Source organism: Lycium ferocissimum, chromosome 8 (genome assembly GCF_029784015.1).
Source record: "Lycium ferocissimum isolate CSIRO_LF1 chromosome 8, AGI_CSIRO_Lferr_CH_V1, whole genome shotgun sequence".
Lineage (NCBI taxonomy): Eukaryota > Viridiplantae > Streptophyta > Magnoliopsida > Solanales > Solanaceae > Lycium > Lycium ferocissimum.
Genome location: NC_081349.1, coordinates 48,386,377 through 48,408,395, shown reverse-complemented (window position 1 = coordinate 48,408,395; position 22,019 = coordinate 48,386,377). Strand labels below are relative to the sequence as shown.

The following is a 22,019-nucleotide window of genomic DNA, read 5'->3' as shown; positions in this document are numbered from 1 at the left end:
TAGTGTAAAAGCTTCGTGTGGCAATATCTCGCCAGTGGTTTGTTTAAGAGCTTTCATTCACTTTCTTTGATGCTACAATAGGTTGATTGTGGTGATCGACCCCGTTTCTCTATTTGGGAATAGCAAAATTTTTTTGGTAAGATTTCCTTGATGTGATAGAAGTAAATACTGATATAAGAAGGAGCCTTGTTTGACTGATGATATCATTAGAGGTGAGACCAGTTCAAAAATGAGAGTGATTTTATTATGTGTACTATGAACTCTTTTTTATATGTACATGTAGGTTGAAAATAAGGAGTTTAGTTAAATGCGTTGATTTGAGATCTGTCTCTGGTTCATGTCCTTGAAATTACCATAGGAAATGGCATCCAGTCGTGTGCTAAAACCTGGTGCACAGGAATAGTAGGAACAGTAATAATGAATTCAATAGTAGCAAGTGTGTGCTGCTCGCGAGTAGTTTAGGGTTCACTCAGACAGTCGGTAATATACAACATACCCAGCAAATATCTCACAAGCGGGGTGTGGAGGCTTGTACATGCACCTTATCCCTACTTTCGCTTGCTAGAGAAATTTTCTGATAGATTGTCGCTTCAAGAAAATAATTTTTCAAAACAGGTTTGAAAAAAACAAATATAAAGACAGTCGTTAATAAGCTATATAATTTGAATCAGAACTACACAACCCATTCAAGTCCTTAGTCTTGATGGTACTTATGTTTGTGGCAGCTGTTGCTACTTAATGCCTTATAATCATTAGTTGTCTCCTTTGTGGCTGCTTTGTAGAGCTTACTATTGAGTAATTTTCCTGGAATAGTTATTTATTCAAGTTTTTAAATGATATGCGCTCGATTTAAATCTAAATTTTTTTTTTCCTAAAATGGTTTAAGAAAATAATTGTGTATAAATAGATTGGATGCCTTATTAAAATCGTAAAAGTTGCAATGCCTTCTTACAATCGTAAAAGTTGAATGCAATAAATATCTTTTACATTTTGAAAAGAGTAGCAATATTTGAAGAAGAAAATTATAGATTAACGTTCAAACTCAACAATAGGGGAGAAAATATAGGTGGAAATTCTAATAAGATAACGTATGAAAAAATTCCATTCAAATAAATGTTTGTGGTTGCTTTTCTCTTTTTTCCCTCTGAAACGTATTGTATCCTTTGGACAGACCAAACAATTATATTTTCTCTAGATGTAAGTCGGGGCTGCTAAGAAATACCATTGTTCTTTTTGGAGCTAAGTAATTAGTACAATCCTCTCTTGAGCATTATATTGAGGGAGAAGGGTCAAATATACCCCTCTATTTTAATTTATTAGCTAACTTTGCTCTCCGTTAGCCAAAGTAGTTAAATATACCCGTCTCGTTATAAGGTGGGGTCAAATATACTCCTACCGTTAGCAAAGTTTCAAAAAGAACTCTCATTTCTAACATATTTTTAACATATTCCCACATAAGCAAGTCTAGTTATTAGAATTGAGTGACATGGACGCCACATGGCATTTAACTTATTCTATGTGGTGCAGACATGGCAAATTTTTAAAAAACAATCCAGAAAATTGATTTTTTTAAAACTAATATGGAAAAAAATGGCTTTTTAAAATCTGACACTTTTTGTTTTAATAAAACTCATTTTTTTAAAATATACTTTTGAAAATTGGATATTTTAGTTAAAAAATTTGGAAAATGATTTTTTGTTTTAAATCTAGAAAATTGTAAAGTTTTGTTTTTTTTTTTTAAAAAAGTGGCCTAATTTTTTTTTATTTGGATTAATTTTAAAAAATCTGAAAAACCGATTTTACAAAAAATCATTTTCCAGATTTTTTAATAAAAAATCCAATTTTTTAGATTTTTTTTTTTAAGAAGCGGGTTTTATAAAATCAAATAAAATTCATATTTATAAAAGTCATTTTTAACATTTTTTTTTTTAGAAAAATCAATTTATAGATTGTTTTTTAAAAAAATTGTCACGTAGGCACCACATAAAATAAGTTAAATGTCATGTGACGTCCATGTCACCCAATTCCAATGACTATACTTGTTTATGTGGAAATATGTTAGAATTGAGGGATATTTTTGAAACTTTGCTAACGGTAGGAGTATATTTGGCCCCAACTTGTACGGGATGGGTATATTTGACTACTTTAGCTAACAGAGGGTAAAGTTAGCCAATAAACTAAAGTAAACAGGTATATTTGAACCTTTTCCCTTATATTAAACTATCAGATATTCACCTAAAACACCAAGTCATAGTTACTCTGATCATTTACAGGGAGTATTTATCATCAAGTCTTAACACCTCCAAAAGGATGTCCAATTCTACAAGATTTGTGAAAGATAAGCACAGGAGGGTAAGTTTCATATAAAAACTTAGGGATAAGGCATCATTACCCCCAAACTATACTCGAAATTGCTACGTTACACCTTATTTTTTTCTGGGTCCTATTACCCTCCTAATTTTTTCTAAAACGATATAATTACCCCCATAAACGCTGATGTTCACTCTCATATGGGAGAGCGACATACACTCTCCTTGCCACACGTATATATATTTGTTTTCTTTTAAAAAAAAAAAAATTCGCGACAATTTTAAAAAAAAAATGAAAAATGGATATTTAAAAGATCTGAAAATTTAATTTTTTTTTTTTTTTAAAAAAAAACAAAACTGAAAACATGGATTTTTTTAAAATATGGAAAACTTGATTATTTTTTTAAAATGTCCTAAAAAAATCTTGATTTTCATGATTTCATTTTCTTAGGACACTTTTATTTTTCAAATAAAATCTGGATTATTAGAAAAAAAAAGCTGGAAAAAGTTTTTTTCTTGTCAAAATGTGAAAAAACTGAATTTTATAAAAATTAATTATTTTCTTAAAATGTACAAAACCCAGTTTTTAAACTAAATTTAGAAAACTAGATTTTAAAAAAAATGGATTTTTTCATATTTTTTAAAAACAATTCAGTTTTCCATATTTTTAGAAAATACAGATTTTTAAGAAAAAAAATAAGTTTTCCACATTTTTATGCTTCTCACTTTCCCAAAGAGAGTGAAACACACTCTCCTTGTCACGTCGACGCTCTCTCTTGCCACATCAGCATTTAAGGGGGTAACTATTCTGTTTTTAAAAAGTTTAGGGGGTAATAGAACGCAGAAAAAGGTAAGGTGTGTAATAGCAACTTAGAGTATAGCTCAGGGGGTAATGAAGGCTTAACCCTAAAAACTTATCTAGATCGGATGTTTACACCAAACTAATTGATGCACGACATATAGACTTCTATCACTTAACTATAGTTAATTCATTCATCTTTTCACTTTATTAAATCATTTAACTATAACGAATTCAATTGTTTAGGTGAAGTAGTAGCTTTCTTACGACCCTAATGAAACAAGTCTAGGATTTTCAATGCCTTTAGGGTCAAACGAGGAAACACCGCCACCCCCCGAGGTGTTCGTGGGGGGTGGGCGGGGGGCGAGGGCGCGGCTCAAAGAGGCCAATGGTTGTTAGGTAAACCAAACCCCTCAATTTCTTGGTGGAAGTGAAAGGTTCCCTATATTGACAACTTCTTATCTTATGTTTGCTTAGAGCTTGTAGGTAGTCACTTTGGGAACAGAACCAATTGCCCCTTGATAGCTCACTTTTTGATACGTTGACATCAAGCTATTATAAGCACAAAAAGATGACCCAAACATTACACTTGCCAAAATAGGAACTCTGGCAGAATTTCACATTGAGATTGAGAGTACCGGACAGATGGTTGTACAAGTTCGCGGTGACCCAAGTCCTGGCACAAACTGGCATTCATTGCACTCATGCAGAAGAAGCATTGGACACAAATGACTGTTAGAGATTATAAAGAAAATAATAAAGAATTCATGCAGTTACACCATGCAGCGTGCACGCAAAAAAGGAATAACCAACTTTGTCATTCAATCTCTTTCTCAGGTCCAATATACATGGTACAACAAGCTGAAATTAAGATAATTATACATCCAACTAATCTGCCAAAAGATGGAATGATTCTTGATGAGCCCATTCCAAGAAATTGTGATAGTGCAACCTGAAATACAAAACAATATCCTTAAGCACAACCCAAAGGGGCCGCAAGTAGGAGAACAGAAAGCAAAGCTCGACTTTGACACACCAACTCTAATATATGGTATTAAACTAATTTTCCTACAGAAGGAATAAAAATAAATTAGAGCGGAACTCCCAACTTAATTGCATGTTAGTTCTCTGGCAGAGGAATATGAGTTTGCAATTGCCCTGAAGCAAGTTCCATTCACAAGTCTCTGGTGATGTAGCACTATGCATAGTTGAATTACAAAGAATTCCACACACACCCGCTCTAAGAATAAACCATTCAAATATTTATAACTGCTAATTAGAGTTCTTTGAGTTTGAATAAAGTGTTGAATTACGTGACCACACCATCTAAAAGTTATGATAGTTTTATCGACTGAATCGTATCTCTAATATTGCCGTTAAGTGTGAGCCAGACTTTTTTTTTGAGTCAGTACATGGAAATTCTTTAATGATGCAGTGAGATTCGAGCCTTTGCCTGCTTCCACACTATATTTAATTATTAGAGCTACCTCATTTAAAATCTAAACTTTTAGAGAGGAGATTTTTTTTTTTTTGATTAAGCACCGGGTGTCCGAGTCTCTTTAGAGAGGAGATTTTTATTTACTTAATTCTAGCTCTAACCTAAAGAAAACTTCAATATTCTCCGTAAATGTCATTATTTATCAATATTATTCTGACAAAATAAAGCAAAAAGGGTAGCATAATACTCCGATCTTCATCTAACAATTTGTGCAGATATACTAATAACTACTACTACACTCGGTCCATTATTGTGCATATTAAGCAATCAGAGGTAATAAAGCTTCACCATACAAGACGAAACTCAACAAACAACATGATCAGATATATACCTCAATGAACAGGATATTGGCAACTCTACTGGTTTTCTCAAGCTGAAGTCCACGTGCTAAAGTTATCTGTGGAGAGTAAGGGGTTATTGGCGCAAACTGGAGGATGGGTCTAAGAAATCAGAGTCTGGATATTGGATCACATGACCAAATTAGAGTTCAGGATAGTACCTCTGCAAAGAAAGCTAGTACACCAAGTACAGCCATTAGAAGGAAAGAATAGAAACTAGGGAGTACAAAGTTCTGCATTCAACAAAATAAGACAATTAAGAAAAAGAATCAACTGAAAGCCGAGAAAGGATACTTAACTACTACACCGATAGAAGGTTAACAAGATAAGAACACACAACTCCGGTCCAACTTAACTCACGAGTACAGAGAGATACAGGTGGCTGTTGAACCTGAACTTAGAATATAATCCTTTTATTTTCTTCTTGCATGTCACTCTATAACCTTTTTTAGTACAAGAAAATTTGCAAAACTAACCTCTTCAACATAATGGAAGTGGCATTAAATATAACATTTTTACCAAAAAAACAAAAAAAGTAACAAATGTTGGCCATTCAAACTATCGCTCTTGAACATGCAAGAAGACCGTCCATTTTCTGAACAAAGTAAACCGGAGAGTGAATCACTCTATTCACCATGGAGAGGAAAGTTTCCAGTCTACAGTTATATCCGAAATATTTTCCACAATAGTGTCAACGTACATTTCATAATAAACATATGTGAATGCTTAATGAATGTTTATCTCAGCAAATACCACATGAAATCTGCAATGGTTTTAATCTAACAAGTTTATATGCGTTTGCCTCTTTATTTAACAAAGAACTAACAACATGTACAGTATCTTACTTCAAAGGCAAAAGTAGATATCGCAGTAGCAGGACTAGCAAGCAGAGCAAATGCAAGAACTGGAAGCCTGAAAGAAAAAGATTATTTGCTTAAAGAAGCACTTTAGGGGAGCAAAGAGTCATGTAAGAAGAGCAAAGGAGCTTATAAACTTTTAACATCTACATTGTTGTTCTTTTCCGGACGACACATGGTCACAAATTGTTACAAAACCTTTGAAAAACTTGCCAAACCACCTCCACACATGGTGAGCTTTTGGCATCAAACGTTCAGACTTCGGATTGATCAAAGCCAGAATGGCAAAACTCTATTTTCTACAGGTTATTTCAGTTTTTAGAACATTTGAGGAATCCTGACTTATTGTGAGTTTATATCAAAGGTCAGGTGTGATCAAAGCACAAATGAGAATATCTTTCTTTTTAGTTGGTTGTCCTTGGAAAAACCACAATGTCTTACATATTAAGTATTAACAACCTTTTATGTCATGTATGGAATTGATCAGTTTTCATGTCCTCTACGTGGTTTAAATCTGTAAAGGAAATTATTCCCTAGACCGACGTACAACAGAATTCGAAGGCTATGTTCCTCCATACACTACAATCTAATTACTATGCTTTTTCCTTCTAATTAGGAAAGAGAGAGAACAAAATTCTTCTACTCTATCTGTAAAATAAGTGTGAAGCCCCGTAAATTTTTAACATTAATTAAGCAATGTACGAGTACGACCCTGATGCCGTTTTGAAGTAATCCCGGGGTGTGTACAGACCTACATGAGGGTGATGAGATCATTGGGACATGGTAACATAGGTATAGTACAAGCTAGGAAGTGTATTGAAGTGTCAATGTGACTACAAATATCAAAATAGGAAAGAGGATCAAGTCCCAGGTCATGCCATAGGCTCGCGCCACATGCCCACCACGAGACACCCCCCCCCCCCAACCCCCCGAGGTATAGATATAAGTTAAAATTAGGGGGAGAGAGATAAATGAGTATTGGAGAGGTTGTTGAGAGCTTTTGAGGAGGAGACCCTGCCACGCCATTACCATTTCAAAGGTGAGCTCTTTATGATGGTTTTGAGTATATTCCATTCATTTATTACAGGTAATAGCACCCGAATCCCATGGAATCCACATAAATCTCAATATTGACCAGGAATCCTAATATCCTTCCAAGTTAAAATTTTATATCAAAGAGGCAATTTCATACCTTGAGATTCCATTATGGTGCTTAAATAAGTTTATTGAGATTAATTGTGGACAGAAATTATGATTTAAACATGATATTGAAGTAATCCTAAAGATGAGGTTTGTGAGGAGGATGGTGAAAGTAACCGAGGGTTAACGGATGAAATAGATAAATTGTTCTAATGCCCCCCAATCACTTGAATATACCATGTATTGGAATTAGTGAACATGAATTAGATTTATGAGGGGAATGGGATTTGGATGGCTTGTTGCCAATGTATGAATCCTAGATGGGTTATGTTGAGATAGTTTGGATGGAAATTGATAGAATTCAATTATGAATATGTAGATTGATATCATTGGACTTTTGGACGTTGTTTGATTATTTTGGGAAGCTGAGACAAGGCAAATTGAGATGTACCTATCTTTAAGGCATTTTTTTGAAAATGCACGTCTTCTTAAGTCACGAAAAAACATTCAGAAGGTGAGTATGAGTTTTTAGGGGCAAGCGAGCTATACTCTCCATGTTTATGAAAATTTACATTGTGCTATCTTATGAACATGTATGTGCATAAACTTACCTATTTTAGCTATTTATTGCCTTATGATTATGACTTGAGGATAGCACCTTATGTATGTTGTAACAATTAAGCTAAAGTTCATGATCAAACCATGTCTCCTTTGATTACTTCATGTCAAACTTATTGATTTGTTTTCAAGTACAAATGTTCTCTTAATGCTTACAGTGCCATGTATTAATCCCTCTGTTATAATTTATGTGGCCCACTTTCCTTCTTAGTTTGTCCGAAAAAAATGACACCTTTTTGTATTTAGAAACACTTCAACTTTAAACTTCCCATTTATAACCAAATATCTCTAACTTATTTTAGACCACAAGTTTGAAAACTCTTTCTTTCTTAAACTCTGTGCCCAATCAAATAATGCCACATAGATTGGACAAAGGGAGTATTCATAAGATCAACAAAGGGCCTCGATCCCAAGGCTAAATGTAAAGGACCTAAAATATGGTCACATGTTACAAGTTATATGTTTTGAGAGGACTTTAGCAACTGAGAGAGGATATTAGCTTCCTACAAAAGGTGTGTTTATATGTAGAAACAATACTTTCACGTGTAGGATTATAGTTTATACCTTCTTGAATGGTGACTACTCTCAAGTCTTACCATCCCTAAAGGAGGTATCATTAATGTTAGCATACATCATCAAACCATACAGCATTATGGTGAGACGGCTTTGTCGACTGAGTGTTGGTCGTCCGCCATGATGTACACATGACACAATTATGACTGTGTCGTTGTCTATATGGACTTCCCAGTTAAAGTAAAGCATGTTCAGTTACGTTAAATGCCTGTGCACAGTTTTCAGTAATGATTTGCTTTGAAGTGTTTATTGCTTTCCACAAATGTATCTATGAAATGTTTATGATATTTTGCTTATTATGCATGCTCATGTTTTCTAAAGCTTCGCTTCAACCTGTTGGAAGGAGTCGATGACAGTCCTATGAGCACAATTTGTTGGTTGTGTTCTGGCAAATTCAGGAGCTCCCAGAGTTGACAGCACGAGCTAAGTGTCTTTTCCTTCCAGTCATTTTTTGTTAGCCCCGCCTAAGTCATCAGCTGGTGCAGATACATTATACTATTCTTTTGTTGAGCCAAGGAATGCCCCGTATCTTTACTCTTTATCATTTACATCTTTAAAGGCTCCATGACACACACAATGAGAGGTCTAGTTATGTACATGGGATACTATATCTTTTATTTCTCATGTTTGATTATGTTATGATTCCACATTTATGATTATGTTGTTGTTGTTGTTGTTGATTATGTTATCATTCCACATTTATGTTTGGGGCTTATAGCCAAACTTGTGCTTTTCAATTCATAAGTTAGGCCACGTGAGTCATATGTTTACATTTAAAGTTATGAATGTTTTATGATATGATGTATGCAAAGTTCACAATGATGGGTAGCTAAGTCTGGTTGGTGCTCAATGAAAGCTCAGATGGTGGCTACGTGCTCCACTAGGTTTCGGGTGTGCCAAGAAGTCAACGCATATTAATAATGATACGACAAGCATCCCTTAGATGAGAGTAGCAAGTCAAAAATCTTACACAGGTTGATCTGCTGCCTTGGCTCCTGCTCTCGTAAGGCAGTAGGTGACTCCAGTAGCAACAGATGAAAATAAGCCAACCAGAACAGCAAAGATGTGAGATTCACTCACTTCTATCGAACTTGGGAAAGCTCCTGCAAAAAAGTTCCATGCCGATACTATGAGAACTCAAATAAGAAACCAAATGACATTGCAAGTGTTTTCCTTATTGAGAAGATCAATCTTTCCAAACATAAAAAGGTGCAATTCACCCTGTCACTCCTAGTGGGAGCAGTTCATTTTTCCTATAAACATGGTAATAAGGATTTGACAGCTAGCTTTATTAGAAGTGTGTGGAGGAATTCCAGCTCGGGGAAGTGCGGGAGGTGAAGTATGACTATATTCCGGCTCGGAGAAGTGCGGAAGGAATTCTCATTCTTTGGGATGAGAGAAAGGTGGAGTGTGTGGAGGTGAATAAGCTTTGAAGCGGTTCAAAAACCTGGATAATATTGCTGGCCCTGGGGAGGGTTCAAGGAGATTTTTTTGGGAGGAGTTAGGTAACGGTTCGGGGGACAAATGTATCTATGAAATGTTTGTGATATTTTGAGTTCATTAACCATTATTGATTTGCGTTCATGTTTTCTAAAATGGCTGCTCCAGTGCCTCTTCCGCGGTTGAACCATTATCCAATTTTGTTAAGGAAGATCTCCTTTCAAATTTTGAAAACACGGAGTCGTTGAAATGACAGTCCTATGAGCACAATTTGTTGGTTGTGTTCTGGCAAATTACCGGAGACAAAAATCGGTGCGCGCATGGTTACGAGGGGGACTCTAATACAAAATTCTTTCTGCTCCCAGTGGGCTTATAAAACTTTATAGAACTCAAAGGAGGTCACCGGCGAGCTATGCGAAAGGAAGAAGCTGAGGGAGCATTTCCAGGATTATTGGTGAAAATTTTTGTTCACAGGGAGCAAGAAAGGAGGCCTACCGTGCTGTATTGGGTTTAATCAAATCGGTCTTTTCCTTCCTCTTTGGCTTTTTTCCGCATTGTCATTTTTTGTTATCTACAAGATCGTTTCTAAGCCCGTTTCCACTTCACAAAATGCCTAAGTCATCAGCTGGTGCAGATACATTATACTATTCTTTTGCTTTCAAATGAGCCAACGCGGTTTTTTTATTTCTAGGCGTCGAGACAAGGAGACCTTTTATCAACCACGTCACTATTTTGGTTACTAGCGCTCCGAGCAGACGAGTGGTAATCATCCCGGTGGTTACCCCAAGGAATGCCCCGTATCTTTACTCTTTATCATTTACATCTTTTAAAGGCTCCATGACACACACAATGAGAGGTCTAGTTAATCCGGTTGTTCATACATGGGATATTAAAAGCTATATCTTTTATTTCTCATGTTTGATTATGTTATGATTCCACATTTATGATTATGTAGTTGTTGTTGTTGTTGTTGATTATGTTATGATTCCACATTTATGTTTGGGGCTTATAGCCAAACTTGTGCTTTTCAAAGAATGATAGATTTGCATAAAAGATTTGTTAGGCCACGTGAGTCAAGGAAATATGTTTACATTTAAAGTTATGAATGTTTTATGATATGATGTTCCATGCAAAGTTCACAATGATGAAAGGATTTCAGCTAAGTCTGGTTGGTGCTCAATGAACCATCTCAGATGGTGAGACCGTGGTGGGACACGTTTGGCGGTTCAACACTTCGCTACGGAAAGGTAGGCCGCCGGAGCCGAGAGTAAGAAGGGAGAAACAAGAGAAATACGCTTTTTTTTTTTTTTTTTTTTTTTTTTTTTTTTTTTTTTTTTGAGAAGGTAACATGTTGTATGTATTAAACACAAAACAGTATACGGGTTGTACTGAAACCATATTTACAAGTGAGCAGAAGAGAGTAAACCAGTCTACAGTTCTAACAGGAACCTAATGAGTCTAGGATAGATATAGTATCCTCTGGGTAGATCTGGTTACACCAAAAAGAAAAAGCTTAGTACATGCTAAGTTTGATCTCATTGTGTTGCTGCTGTTCTCAAAGCATCTAGAGTTCCTTTCTTCCAAAATTGCCCACCAAATGCAAGCAAGGACCATCTTCCATCTGTTTATGTCATCTGCTCCAGCTCCAGCTGCCTCCCAACTAACGAGAGCTTCAAAGAATCTTTTCTAGGCATTGTCCAGGATATTCCTCTGAGATTAATGAAGATCTTCCATAACTGATCAGTTATCCTGCACTGCAAAAATAGGTGACCAACTATCTCTACTTCTTTTTCACAAAGAAAGCATCTTGAGCACATAGTCCAGTTTCTCTTCTTCTTTAAATTTTCATGTGAGTACAGCTTCCTTTGCCAGTAACCATGAGAAGCATGCAACCTTGCATGGTATCTTGGTCTTCCAAATATGCTTCCAGGGCCAGTTGGTGACTTGAGGTGTTGGTTGGTTTATCATTTTATAGGCTGCATTAACACTGAATTTTCCACTACTATGTCCCTGCCATCTCAATGTGCATCTCCGTTTTGAGTTCCTGTGAAGTTATCCAGTTGTTTGTAGAACTCAACCATTCTACTTTTTGTTTGTAGAACTCAACCATTCTACTTATCTCCCAATCATTCAGGTCTCTTCTGAGTATCAATTCCCAACCTTGAGGTGACCACATTTTAGCTATAGATCTCTGTTGGTGATGATCTAAAGCATATATGTCAGAGAATAGATCCTTCAAAGCTCCATTCCCCAGCCAATTATCATTCCAGAAGGATGTCCTGTTACCATTTAGCACTCTGATTGAAACTTGACTCTTTAGAGCTGGCCATAGTACCTGTATAGACCTCCAAAGACTAACTCCATAAGCTGAGTTCACTGGTTTAGTCATCCAGTTGTCTTCTACTTCATATTTGGCTTTGATTACCTTGCTCCATAAGCTTTGAGGGTCTTGAGAGTACCTCCATAACCACTTCAACTTGAGGGCTTTGCTGTGATTCTTCAAATTTCTAATTCCCAATCCACCTTGAGCCTTGCTAAGAATTACCTCTTCCCACTAGACCAAGTGATAGTTTTTTTTTTTTTTTTTGTTTTTTTACCTTGCCACAGAAAGTTCCTTCTTATGCTGTCCAATCTTTCAATGACCCCCACAGGAATGGGAAAGAGGGACATCATATAGGTTGGTAGAGAGTCTAATACAGAGTTAATCAGAGTGAGCCTTCCTCCCATTGACAAATATTGACACTTCCATCTTAAGAGCTTCTTTTCACATTTCTCCAGGACATTGTTCCATATACCGGTAGATTTTGACTTGGCCCCCAGTGGCATGCCAAGATAAGTAGTAGGAAGAGTCCCCACTTCTCCCCCCAATATCAGTGCCAAATCCTCCATGTTTGTTACTTCATTAATTGGGAAGAGATGACTCTTTCTCCAATTAATATGCAGCCCAGAAATGCCTTAAAAAAAGACCAGTATAATTCTCAAAATTCTCAGTTGTTCCACTTCTACATCACAAAAAATTAAGGTGTCATCAGCATATTGAAGATGCGTAATCTCCTGATTGTTGTGTCCATTCATGGCTACCTCAAAGCCTTTAATCCACCCATTAAGTTTGGCTGTTTTGATCATGTTGTTCAAACCTTCCACGGCTATTATGAAAAGAAAAGGTGACAAGGGATCACCCTGCCTGAGACCTCTTTGAGCAGAGAAGAATCCTTCTGGAAAACCATTGATGATGACTGAGAATCTGACAGTCGAAATGCAAAATTTCATCCATTTAACCCATTGCAATAAAAATCCCATTTGTTGTAACATGCTTAGTAAGAAGTTCCAATTCACATGGTCAAATGCTTTCTCAATATCTAGCTTGCAAAGGATGTCAGGCTTCTTCTGTTTCTGTCTTGAGTCTACTGCTTCATTGGCTACTAGTATGGCATCCATTATTTGCCTTCCTTTTATGAATGCCATTTGTTGAGAATCTACCAATTTTTCCATCACCTTTTTCAGCCTCTCAGTCAAGACTTTTGCAATAATCTTGTAAATGCTGCCTATTAGGCTTATAGGTCTGAAGTCCCTCAGCTCCTTTGCACCATTCTTCTTAGGGATCAAGGCAATGTAGGTTGCATTGAAACTCCTTTCAAATAGACCATGGGAATGGAAGTTGTGAAACACCCCCATGATGTCTTGTTTAAGTACCTCCCAACATTTGATAAAGAATCCCATTGTAAAGCCATCATGTCCTGGTGCCTTGTCCGTAGCACACATTTTCAAACACCCAAAAATTTCTTGTTCCCGAATCTGCTTTGTAGCAAATTCTTATCTTGCTCAGTTATTATTGGACAATTCCCAAAATTGCTTGCAAGTCTCCATTCTTCAGTCTCAGTGTAGAGTGTTTTGTAGAAATCTACTATCTCATTCTTGATTCTCTGTGGTTCTGTGATTAATTCTTCCTGTATCATTAAGTGATCAATGTTGTTGCACCTTTTGTGAGCATTGGCAATCTTATGAAAGAACTTTGTATTCTTGTCTCCTTCTTTGAGCCAGATGGCCCTGGACTTTTGCCTCCAGGCCACTTCTTCATTCTTCAGAAGATCTTCATACTTCAGCAATAGTGACGCCTTCTCCACCATTTCTCCTTCAGTTAGAATTCTTACTTCTAGTACTCTGTCCAGTACTGCCAATTGATTAAGCAGGTCTGATTTTTGTACTTTCAGGTTGCCTTGGCTGCTTTTGCTCCACTCTCTTAGTTTACCTTTCAAAGCCTTCAATTTACAAGCTAGAATATAATCAGGGTGAGAAGTCAAATGTTGTCCACCAACTCTTAATTCTGTCAACAAAGCCATCAGTATTCAACCACCAATTGTCAAATTTGAAATATGACTTTGGTTGGTCCCAATCTCCACATTGCAGAACAATAGGGACATGATCAGATGTCACTCTTTGAAGGAGAGATTGTTTAATATTGCTAAAACTGTCATCCCACTCTTCAGAGATAAGGATTCTGTCGATTCTTGAAGCACTAGTGTGATTGTCCCCTCTGTACCAAGTATAAGCACCTCCTTCTAGCTGAAGATCAATAAGACTCATATCCTCTATGAAGTCTGAGAATTCCACCATAGCTATGGACCTTCTCCTACAATTTCTTTTCTCTGTCGGGAATCTAACAATATTGAAATCCCCACAAATTGCCCATGGGCCCTCCATCAGATCCCTGACAGCACTTATTTCCCACCAAACCTCTTCTCTTTCAATGTCACAATTTGGAGCATACACCCCTGTAATATGGCATTCAAAGTTCTGTAACTGGCCTTCAAATCTGCAAGTCAAAGTATATGACCCAATCTGAAGAATCTCCCCTTTCCATACCCTTCTATCCCATATCATCATGATTCCGCCTCTAGTTCCACTGGCTTCTAGACATGCATAACTTGCCCATCTTCCTCCCCAACTATAATTAACAATATCTTCTACATCCCCCTCAAGCTTTGTTTCCTGCAAACATATAATGTCTGCACCCCAATCAAGAATAAAGGAATAGAGTCAAATTTTTCTCAATTGAGGAGTAGTCTTCGCTCCCTTATTTTCTTTTGGTGTAATCAGAAAGTTCCTAGTTGTATAGAGGATTGGGTGGAGTTTGTAGAGAATCATATTTTGTAGATTCTTTATCTTTTGGTATATCCCTTGTATACGGTCGTTCTTTGGCCATGTTTATGAATGAAAATACTTTTACTTGATTTAAAAAAAAAAAAAAAATCCAGGCCCAAAACTCAATTTTGATAGAGGGCACTAGGTTGGTTGACTACTAGTTCAACCATCAAGGAAACTGGTTGAATTTTTCAAAATATAATTTAAAATCTAAAAGACTATAAAATCACATGTGTTTTCTCCAACAGAAATAAATGGGAAAAATGTACAATTCATGAAAGAGGGCCTTTAAAATGAGCAAGTACGAGTAAATAAACTATGTCTTGGGCAGGAAAACACTTTCTGGTAGAGCTAAACTCTTTTTAAGACACCACTGAGAATGGAATAATGAGCTAGACATGAACCACTGCAGGTAGAAGAAAACAAACAACTGTACGCACGAAGGTGTTCACAAGTCCAAGAGTGGTAGTCTTTAACATAAGTCAGATTCTGGTGATGGGAAGGGACAAGGATTTCTTTTGGGATACTCTTTCTGGAATGAGAAGAATCATAGAATAGCTATCACAGTGCACTGCACATTCAACTGATAAGTAACTAGAGAGTGTGAGACATTTGGGGGGCACCAGGGTTCTAGTTGGGTTTGCACAAACATGAGCATTATGAAAATAGAATCTGCACTGTCAAAATTAAAAGTGGCACAATCAGCAAACATTTAACAGAATAAGACTATAAAAGCTAATCAGAGGATCGATGGTGGTCATTCAGTAGCAGAAGGAAAAGCAGAATCATCCATCACTTATCCTCCTCAAGGAAGGAAGTCATGATGTGAAGCTTATACTAGTCTACTCAGTATACCGAAATCAAGGGGCAGTCTCAGTTGCCTGCCAGATAATGGGTGAATAAGTGCGTATTGTGAGTGATACAAGGAAGTGAAAGCAAGGTAAGGAAACGACATTCTTACTAACTTCAAGCACATAAGGACTTCCTACTCAGAAAAAGGATAACTCCTGAACACAGTCTAGCAAATAAGAAATGCTCTAAAATTTGTATTACTCTAGCACGCGATGAAGATCTGACTCTTGTTTAAATTCTAGTATAAAATTAGCTCTCCAGACATTCTTGCATCGTTTATCATATGAGAAAATTGATCAGGATGAAGACGTCTTATTTTTTTTCATGTATTTCTACAAGTAAAACAAAATTATATGGCTAGCCACTAGCAACCATCTAGATATTCTGTAAATCTTTATTTATGGAACAAATACCATATCCATTGTATTAACTTTCCTTAGAATTACCGAGCTGAAAGGAAAGACACATGTCAAGGAAGTCTACGAAGCACTAATGTAAGTACAGATGGATAACAAGTATAAGAATGCCGTTCAAAGATTACTCAAATAACATACAAAGTCTAACAGTTATGGAATACAAAATAATTAGCTCCCTCTCTGCAGGTTTAACAATTTACAACTGAAGCAAAGCATTTTTTCCAAAGTTGATTTTCCCACACACCCCAAGAGTTCTCTCTTTGAAGAGGTCTAATATTGAAATTAGAATTGCCACTACAGGTGGCCTTGGGTTCACAACCTGAATGTCAAATAAGGGGAAAAGCCCCGCCAGGCCCTAGTTCGCCGAGATCTTTAGAGACAAGGGCAGGTGGCTGCATCAGCACTACTTGTAGATTTCAAACACTTAAATCATCTGACGTCAAAATTAAAATTCGATATGTACTGAAAGGTTGTTGTCTTTTGGTAGCTGGTACCAACTCTCCAAAAAATTTGTTAGTTCAAAACCAGTTACAGATATGTATTAACTTCTGTACCTTGTGTTTTGACCATTGGTTGAAAAATAAACAGCACACCGAAGAAACTGCTAGCTAAACCTGCAACAAAACAATAGTGATAAAGAACACCAACAAAAGTTTTTTTTTTTTTTTGAAGAATAACACCAACGAAAGATTTAGAGATAGGAAATTAAGAAACATACTATAAAAGCAACAAATAAAAACGAATTTCTCGAAGGAACAGCGGATTTCTCAGTTAACTAAAAAAGGGTCCTCTAGAAGCATATATCATGACTGATAATAGCAAATCTCCATTAGACATATGTTCCTCTTAAAGAAGAGTTCCCTGGTTTGTATAGTTTTGACATTAACACTGAAACAACCACTAGTCAATGTAGAGCAGCATGGATTGGAGAAATTGTCAAGATTTGAAAAATAAAAAGCATGGCTCAACTGTTAGGCAAACTGGAAGTGCTGAAGGAACTCTTAGACATGAAAACATATGTATGTTCTTTTTATCTGCTTCAAACACCACAATCAAGTTGGAATGGCAAACTATGCACACAACGTACAAGTTTAAACGATTAAAAAAAATCAGCAAGGACTTCTATCAATTCTGCATATGACCATACCTCCAATTTCTGCAATTTTTAATTTCTCATGCAACGTGACTCTAGCCACAGTTGAAGCCATAATTGGAGCAATAAAGCTCAATATGATAGCCTGAGATACAGGGAGCCGCTGGATGCTGAAAAATAAAATTGACTGTTTCATGGTTACTAGTAAATCATGTTTACAAAGTCATATTTTACAGGACCAATTAAGGGTTGTAGCATGAATAGGAAAATGAAATAATCAAGGTAAAACAGACTAAATATAGCAGTGGCACCCCATCTTAATGTAAATGAAAGAAAATTTGAACTGTGGAGATCTACTTACGTGCTATATAGAAATATCTGGCATTTTTTCTTCCTTCCAACTTGTTAAGTCCCGTTAAATTTTGTCCACGGCTATATGCTACTTCTTATGGATACTACTAAATCAGATGTATAACACAATTCATTCACCTAAATATTTTATTTGTTATTCTCAATTGATATTGATGCTCATGTCATTTTCAACGTTGTGATTAATTTTTGTATTATTTAATTCAAACTTCCAAAGTAAGTTACTTTAGCAGTATAGAGATGACAGATTGGATATATCTTGCGTCTTCTCTTACTATCATCAAAATAATAAACAACTGTTTCAGATCAGCAAGATGGAGCGATGTTATTCAAAGCCTCAAATAGTCTGGATTCAGATGAGAATAAAAGTAAAAGTGGAAAAACCGGGAGATTTCATTTCATAAATCCTAAATGTTGCAGGATTATTTTCTTGCATCCGGAGTAAATATTCCTCTAAACTTATTGATTAGATTGACATGGTCCATCTGGAGGGTGGATTGAGGGGCTTAGGTTTTCTTACCTGTAAATGAAACTCAGCAACGAGATGCATCCACTGAGAGCTCTTAAGACAAAAAGTTTCCTGGCACTTGTTGGTCCAAATATTGGTTGACCACTTCTCCTTAGCCACACAAAGGAAAGAATTAGGACTACTGTACATCTTGCAAAGGCTATCTCGAAAAGAGGTACTGCTTGAGCTGCCATTTCAGTAAAAAACACGGATTCAAAGGTAGAACAAAAAGCATACAGCAATAGGTCAGAATCATGCACTGCTGTTAAACGTTATTATAATACTACAAAGGATAAGCAATGCCAAAGGACCCACAGTCCATACAATCTGAAGGGACAACAAGCTATAATTTGTAAGGGTATAGTAAACATCCAAATGTTTTAAATAAGTTACTGACCAGTAAAAACATCTGAAACAACTTCCATCATGGAATAGATTGTAGATGACAGGACTACGCATAGCAGACCAGAGTACCCAGATCCATTCCAGAGCCAGAAAATAAACTGCAGAAGGGGTGATTTGTCGGGTTCAACTACTCTTATAACTTCCTCCTGCAAGGTGTCAAAACCTAATTTAGCATGAAAAAGTAGTAGAATTGTTTTGATTTAGATCACAATTCCATAAACAGTTAAAATAGCTCATGAGAGCAGAAATGATTTCCAAAATAAGAAAACCACATAGAGAAGGGAAATGTAATATGTAAGTAGGCAGATATTTTTGTGCCGACATAAAGTATTGATTGTGAGAAAGGAAAAGATAACCAAACTAAGTGTGAGACCGTACTCTGATCATTCCCTCCTTCAAGATATCAGAGTACGTAATACCATAAATGTAAATATACCAGTATCAGGACTAGAAGTTGCCTAAAGAAAGGTCTTCCCTAGATCCTAAAGTAGAACAAGTTCAGCATAAATGTCCGCTAATAGATGCATGTTCACTAAGATAGAAAAACACTCTGTAGCTATATAAGGATACTGTTAAAAGGAAAAACACGCCATAGTAGAAATCATGTTACATTTACGGACTTAATAGCTATCTCATCATCTGACCACCAGAAATAGATGTATGTTCTGAATGTGCCTCAACGGTTCCAAACTTGGGGATGTTCAAGAAAGAACTCTTTTTTTTTCTCTCTTTTCCTTGTTTTCCTTTGTGATGTAGAGGTCTAACTACAATTCTAGAATCTCATCCGTATTTGGGAAACCAATGGAAAAAGAAATATCAAAATCAAGACCAAACGTCTGTTACCAAAGTAAGGTTATAGCATGTGAGAATGCTTAATTGTGACTAAGCATAAATCTATTTATTCAGCATGTTATGTATTTTAAATAAACAAATAGCGCTACTTTTTGCAGAAAACTTCACCATTCCATTGATCTTTTTGGAAAATTAATGCAGCTTCTGAACTCAAAAGGGAAACAAGTATGCCCTACTCCCTTTGAACCATTTGATATGATACTATTATTTTTCCAAAGGCAAACAATTTTTTTTACTACGATTATTCCAAATATTTTCTAACCACTTTTATTCATAACAAATCATGATTTATAATTATGTTGTTCTATGTTCAACTCCAGGAGCATAGAATGTTAAGCAGGACCAAAACGAAAGCAGAAGAGACAGAACATAGTGTAATATGTTAGTTTTAGAGACAACAAATAGTAATAGAGGACTAAGAATAAGTAATACGAAAACAATAACTTAATTAAAAAAAAGGAAACTAATACTACTAGTAAGGAAAAGCAAACGCGTAACTACCTACTACTAGTCTTCTACCTAATCCTTGACCTCCACACCCTCAAATCAAGGATTGAAATTATCATTCAACAAAATTAAAGGATTCATGTCCGAATATACATTGAAAAATAAATGCTTTATCCTTGTACTCTGACCAAATTATTACTTTTAGATGTAAGAGTATTATCGAATGAAACTATCCTTTATATAAAAAAGGGAATGATGGTCAAAAACACTGCTGAACTATTATTTTTTTGCAAGTTTCACACCCCAACTATCTGCTGTTCCTTTTTCCTACCTGAACTATCACCATCTATGTATTAAAACACACCTCGAACCTGATTAAGCCAACTATCAATTGTTCCCTTTTCCTACTTGAACTATTACCGAGGTGGGTTTTAATACATAGATGGGGATAATTCAGGTAGTAAAGGGAACAACTGATAGTTTGGGGTTGAAACTCGCAAAAAAGTTATAGTTCAGGTGTATTTTTGACCCCTAACTCTATAAAAAATTAGATATATAGAAGTGCATTTTGAGTAGTCCTCTAAATAAAGAGCTGGCTACTGAAAATTCCGTATAAGAGCTCTACAAATTTATAACAAAAAAGAAAGAGTTAATGGTCAAAAACACGCTTGAACTATCACTTTTTCATGAGTTTCACACCCCAACTGTTAGTTGTTCTTTTTCCTACTGCGCTGTCACCATATATGTGTTAAAACACACCTCACTATCAATTGTTCCTTTTTCCTACCTGGGAATAACTGATAGTTAAAGTGTGAAACTCGCGAAAAAGTGACAGTTGAGTGTGTTTTTTACCATTAACTCAAAAAAAGTTAATGCTTATAATTAGGAGTTTCACCTTATTGAGTTTTTGCCTAGGATAAGCAATGGTGAAGATATTGATCTTAGGCCTCTCTGATTGGGTCAAAAGAGGAGCAATTTGATCATCAGAAATGTCAATTGAAGATTCAGAATCAACGGTTGTAATCGAAGATGGCCCCACCAATTCAACTATACCGGTTGCGTCTTCAATGTCGTTGACTCTTGCGCTACCGTTCATCGGCTCTACTATTGGCATTGTGGCCGTCGCTAAAATTGATTGTTTTCTAGCAAAAGTATGGATTTGCTTGATCCGACAATTTGCAACATAAGGGGTTGGGAACGAGTTAGTGCAGACGCCAGAGTAGACCCTCGTTTTCTCATTTTTGAAGTATATTTGGACTGCTAAAATGTCAACTTTCATTCGCTTCATTAAACGACTCCCTCCGCCTCAAATTATATAATAAAAATAATTATCTCAAATTATTTATTGTTTTAGGAGTTTAAGGCAAAATTAAACATTTTTTTTCCTATTTTATCCTTAGTAGAATTTTTCTCGAAGAATATAAATTCCTCAATTATGGAGTGTCAACAGAAAAACCTTGTTATTTAAACACTTCATAAGGTTTTACAAAATGCAATTACTATAGTTAACAACTTCCACCATTGTATTATGAGTATAAAATTTGTTCATTAACTCATAAATTGATTTGAACATTTAATATAGAGAGATGATAGCTTAGAATTAAATTAAATAAGGTTAGAGTAGTAAAAAAAAAATCCCTTCTAATCCTTGTTTCTTAAAGGACGTGTAAACAAAAAAAGTGACAAATATTTTGAGACGGGAGTATGAATTATAACATTTGAGATTGTAAGGTTCGTTTGTTAGTTGGTTAGAGTTATGCATGTACTAGTAGGATCAGTTATGCAGAATTTAGTTATTCATATATTAGTTATTCTACTTTATATTCTGTATAAAATAATACATAGATTCCTCGTAACTTATACATATATTAGTTATGTGGGTTTTTATATTGCAAGCTAAAACACCATATTAATTTTATTCATGAATAATTTACCTCCTAACAAGCTACCAAATGACCCCTAATACATTTCTTTCATCATATATAAAAAATATTTAATAAAATAGGCTTAATCGAAAATAGATGTGAGGTTTTAAATTGAACAACATTTTGTATGTCATACTCGCAACATTCTTGAAATATTTAAAAAGAACTACTCGTACTCACTAGTTACTGCTATCGTCATTCACCAGAAAGGCATTTTTGGTTGTTATAGCCTTTTGGATTTACAGATGTTTTATTCCAAGCTTCCACCTGTTTTTGGCTGATATGAGGTAATGTCAATATCAACCTAAATTCAATATGTTATTAGAGGAATATTTTTTAAGATGATAGCAAGAATCAGCGCTGCAAATTAGTAGTTAGAACATTTCTAAACGCAGAAGATGAATCCAACTCTTTTTATCCTCTTAATAATGGTATTGT

The 22,019-nt window shown here is 35.7% G+C and overlaps 1 protein-coding gene across 1 annotated transcript; it reads right to left on the bottom strand.

Annotated features, from left to right (window-relative positions):
* Positions 1-3,785: 3,785 nt before the first annotated feature.
* On the bottom strand, positions 3,786-20,752 carry LOC132066440 (uncharacterized). The gene is made up of 10 exons (XM_059459752.1): positions 20,552-20,752; positions 18,350-18,503; positions 17,965-18,139; positions 17,130-17,245; positions 16,537-16,596; positions 9,103-9,235; positions 5,790-5,856; positions 5,106-5,177; positions 4,938-5,003; positions 3,786-4,060 (listed from the first exon to the last, which is right to left on the bottom strand). The coding sequence occupies exons 1-10, from the start codon at positions 20,750-20,752 to the stop codon at positions 3,926-3,928; spliced, it is 1,179 nt and encodes a 392-aa protein (XP_059315735.1). The 3' UTR covers positions 3,786-3,925.
* Positions 20,753-22,019: the final 1,267 nt, after the last annotated feature.

Excerpts from the sequence above, each read along its gene's own strand:
- LOC132066440 (XM_059459752.1), bottom strand. The coding sequence starts at position 20,752 with ATGAACGGTAGCGCAAGAGTCAACGACATTGAAGACGCAACCGGTATA. Across the intron at positions 16,597-17,129 it reads AAAAATTGCAGAAATTGGAG|GTTTAGCTAGCAGTTTCTTC; the intron begins GTATGGTCATAT and ends GTTTTGTTGCAG. Across the intron at positions 9,236-16,536 it reads ACCAATGGTCAAAACACAAG|GAGCTTTCCCAAGTTCGATA; the intron begins GTACAGAAGTTA and ends ACTTTTTTGCAG.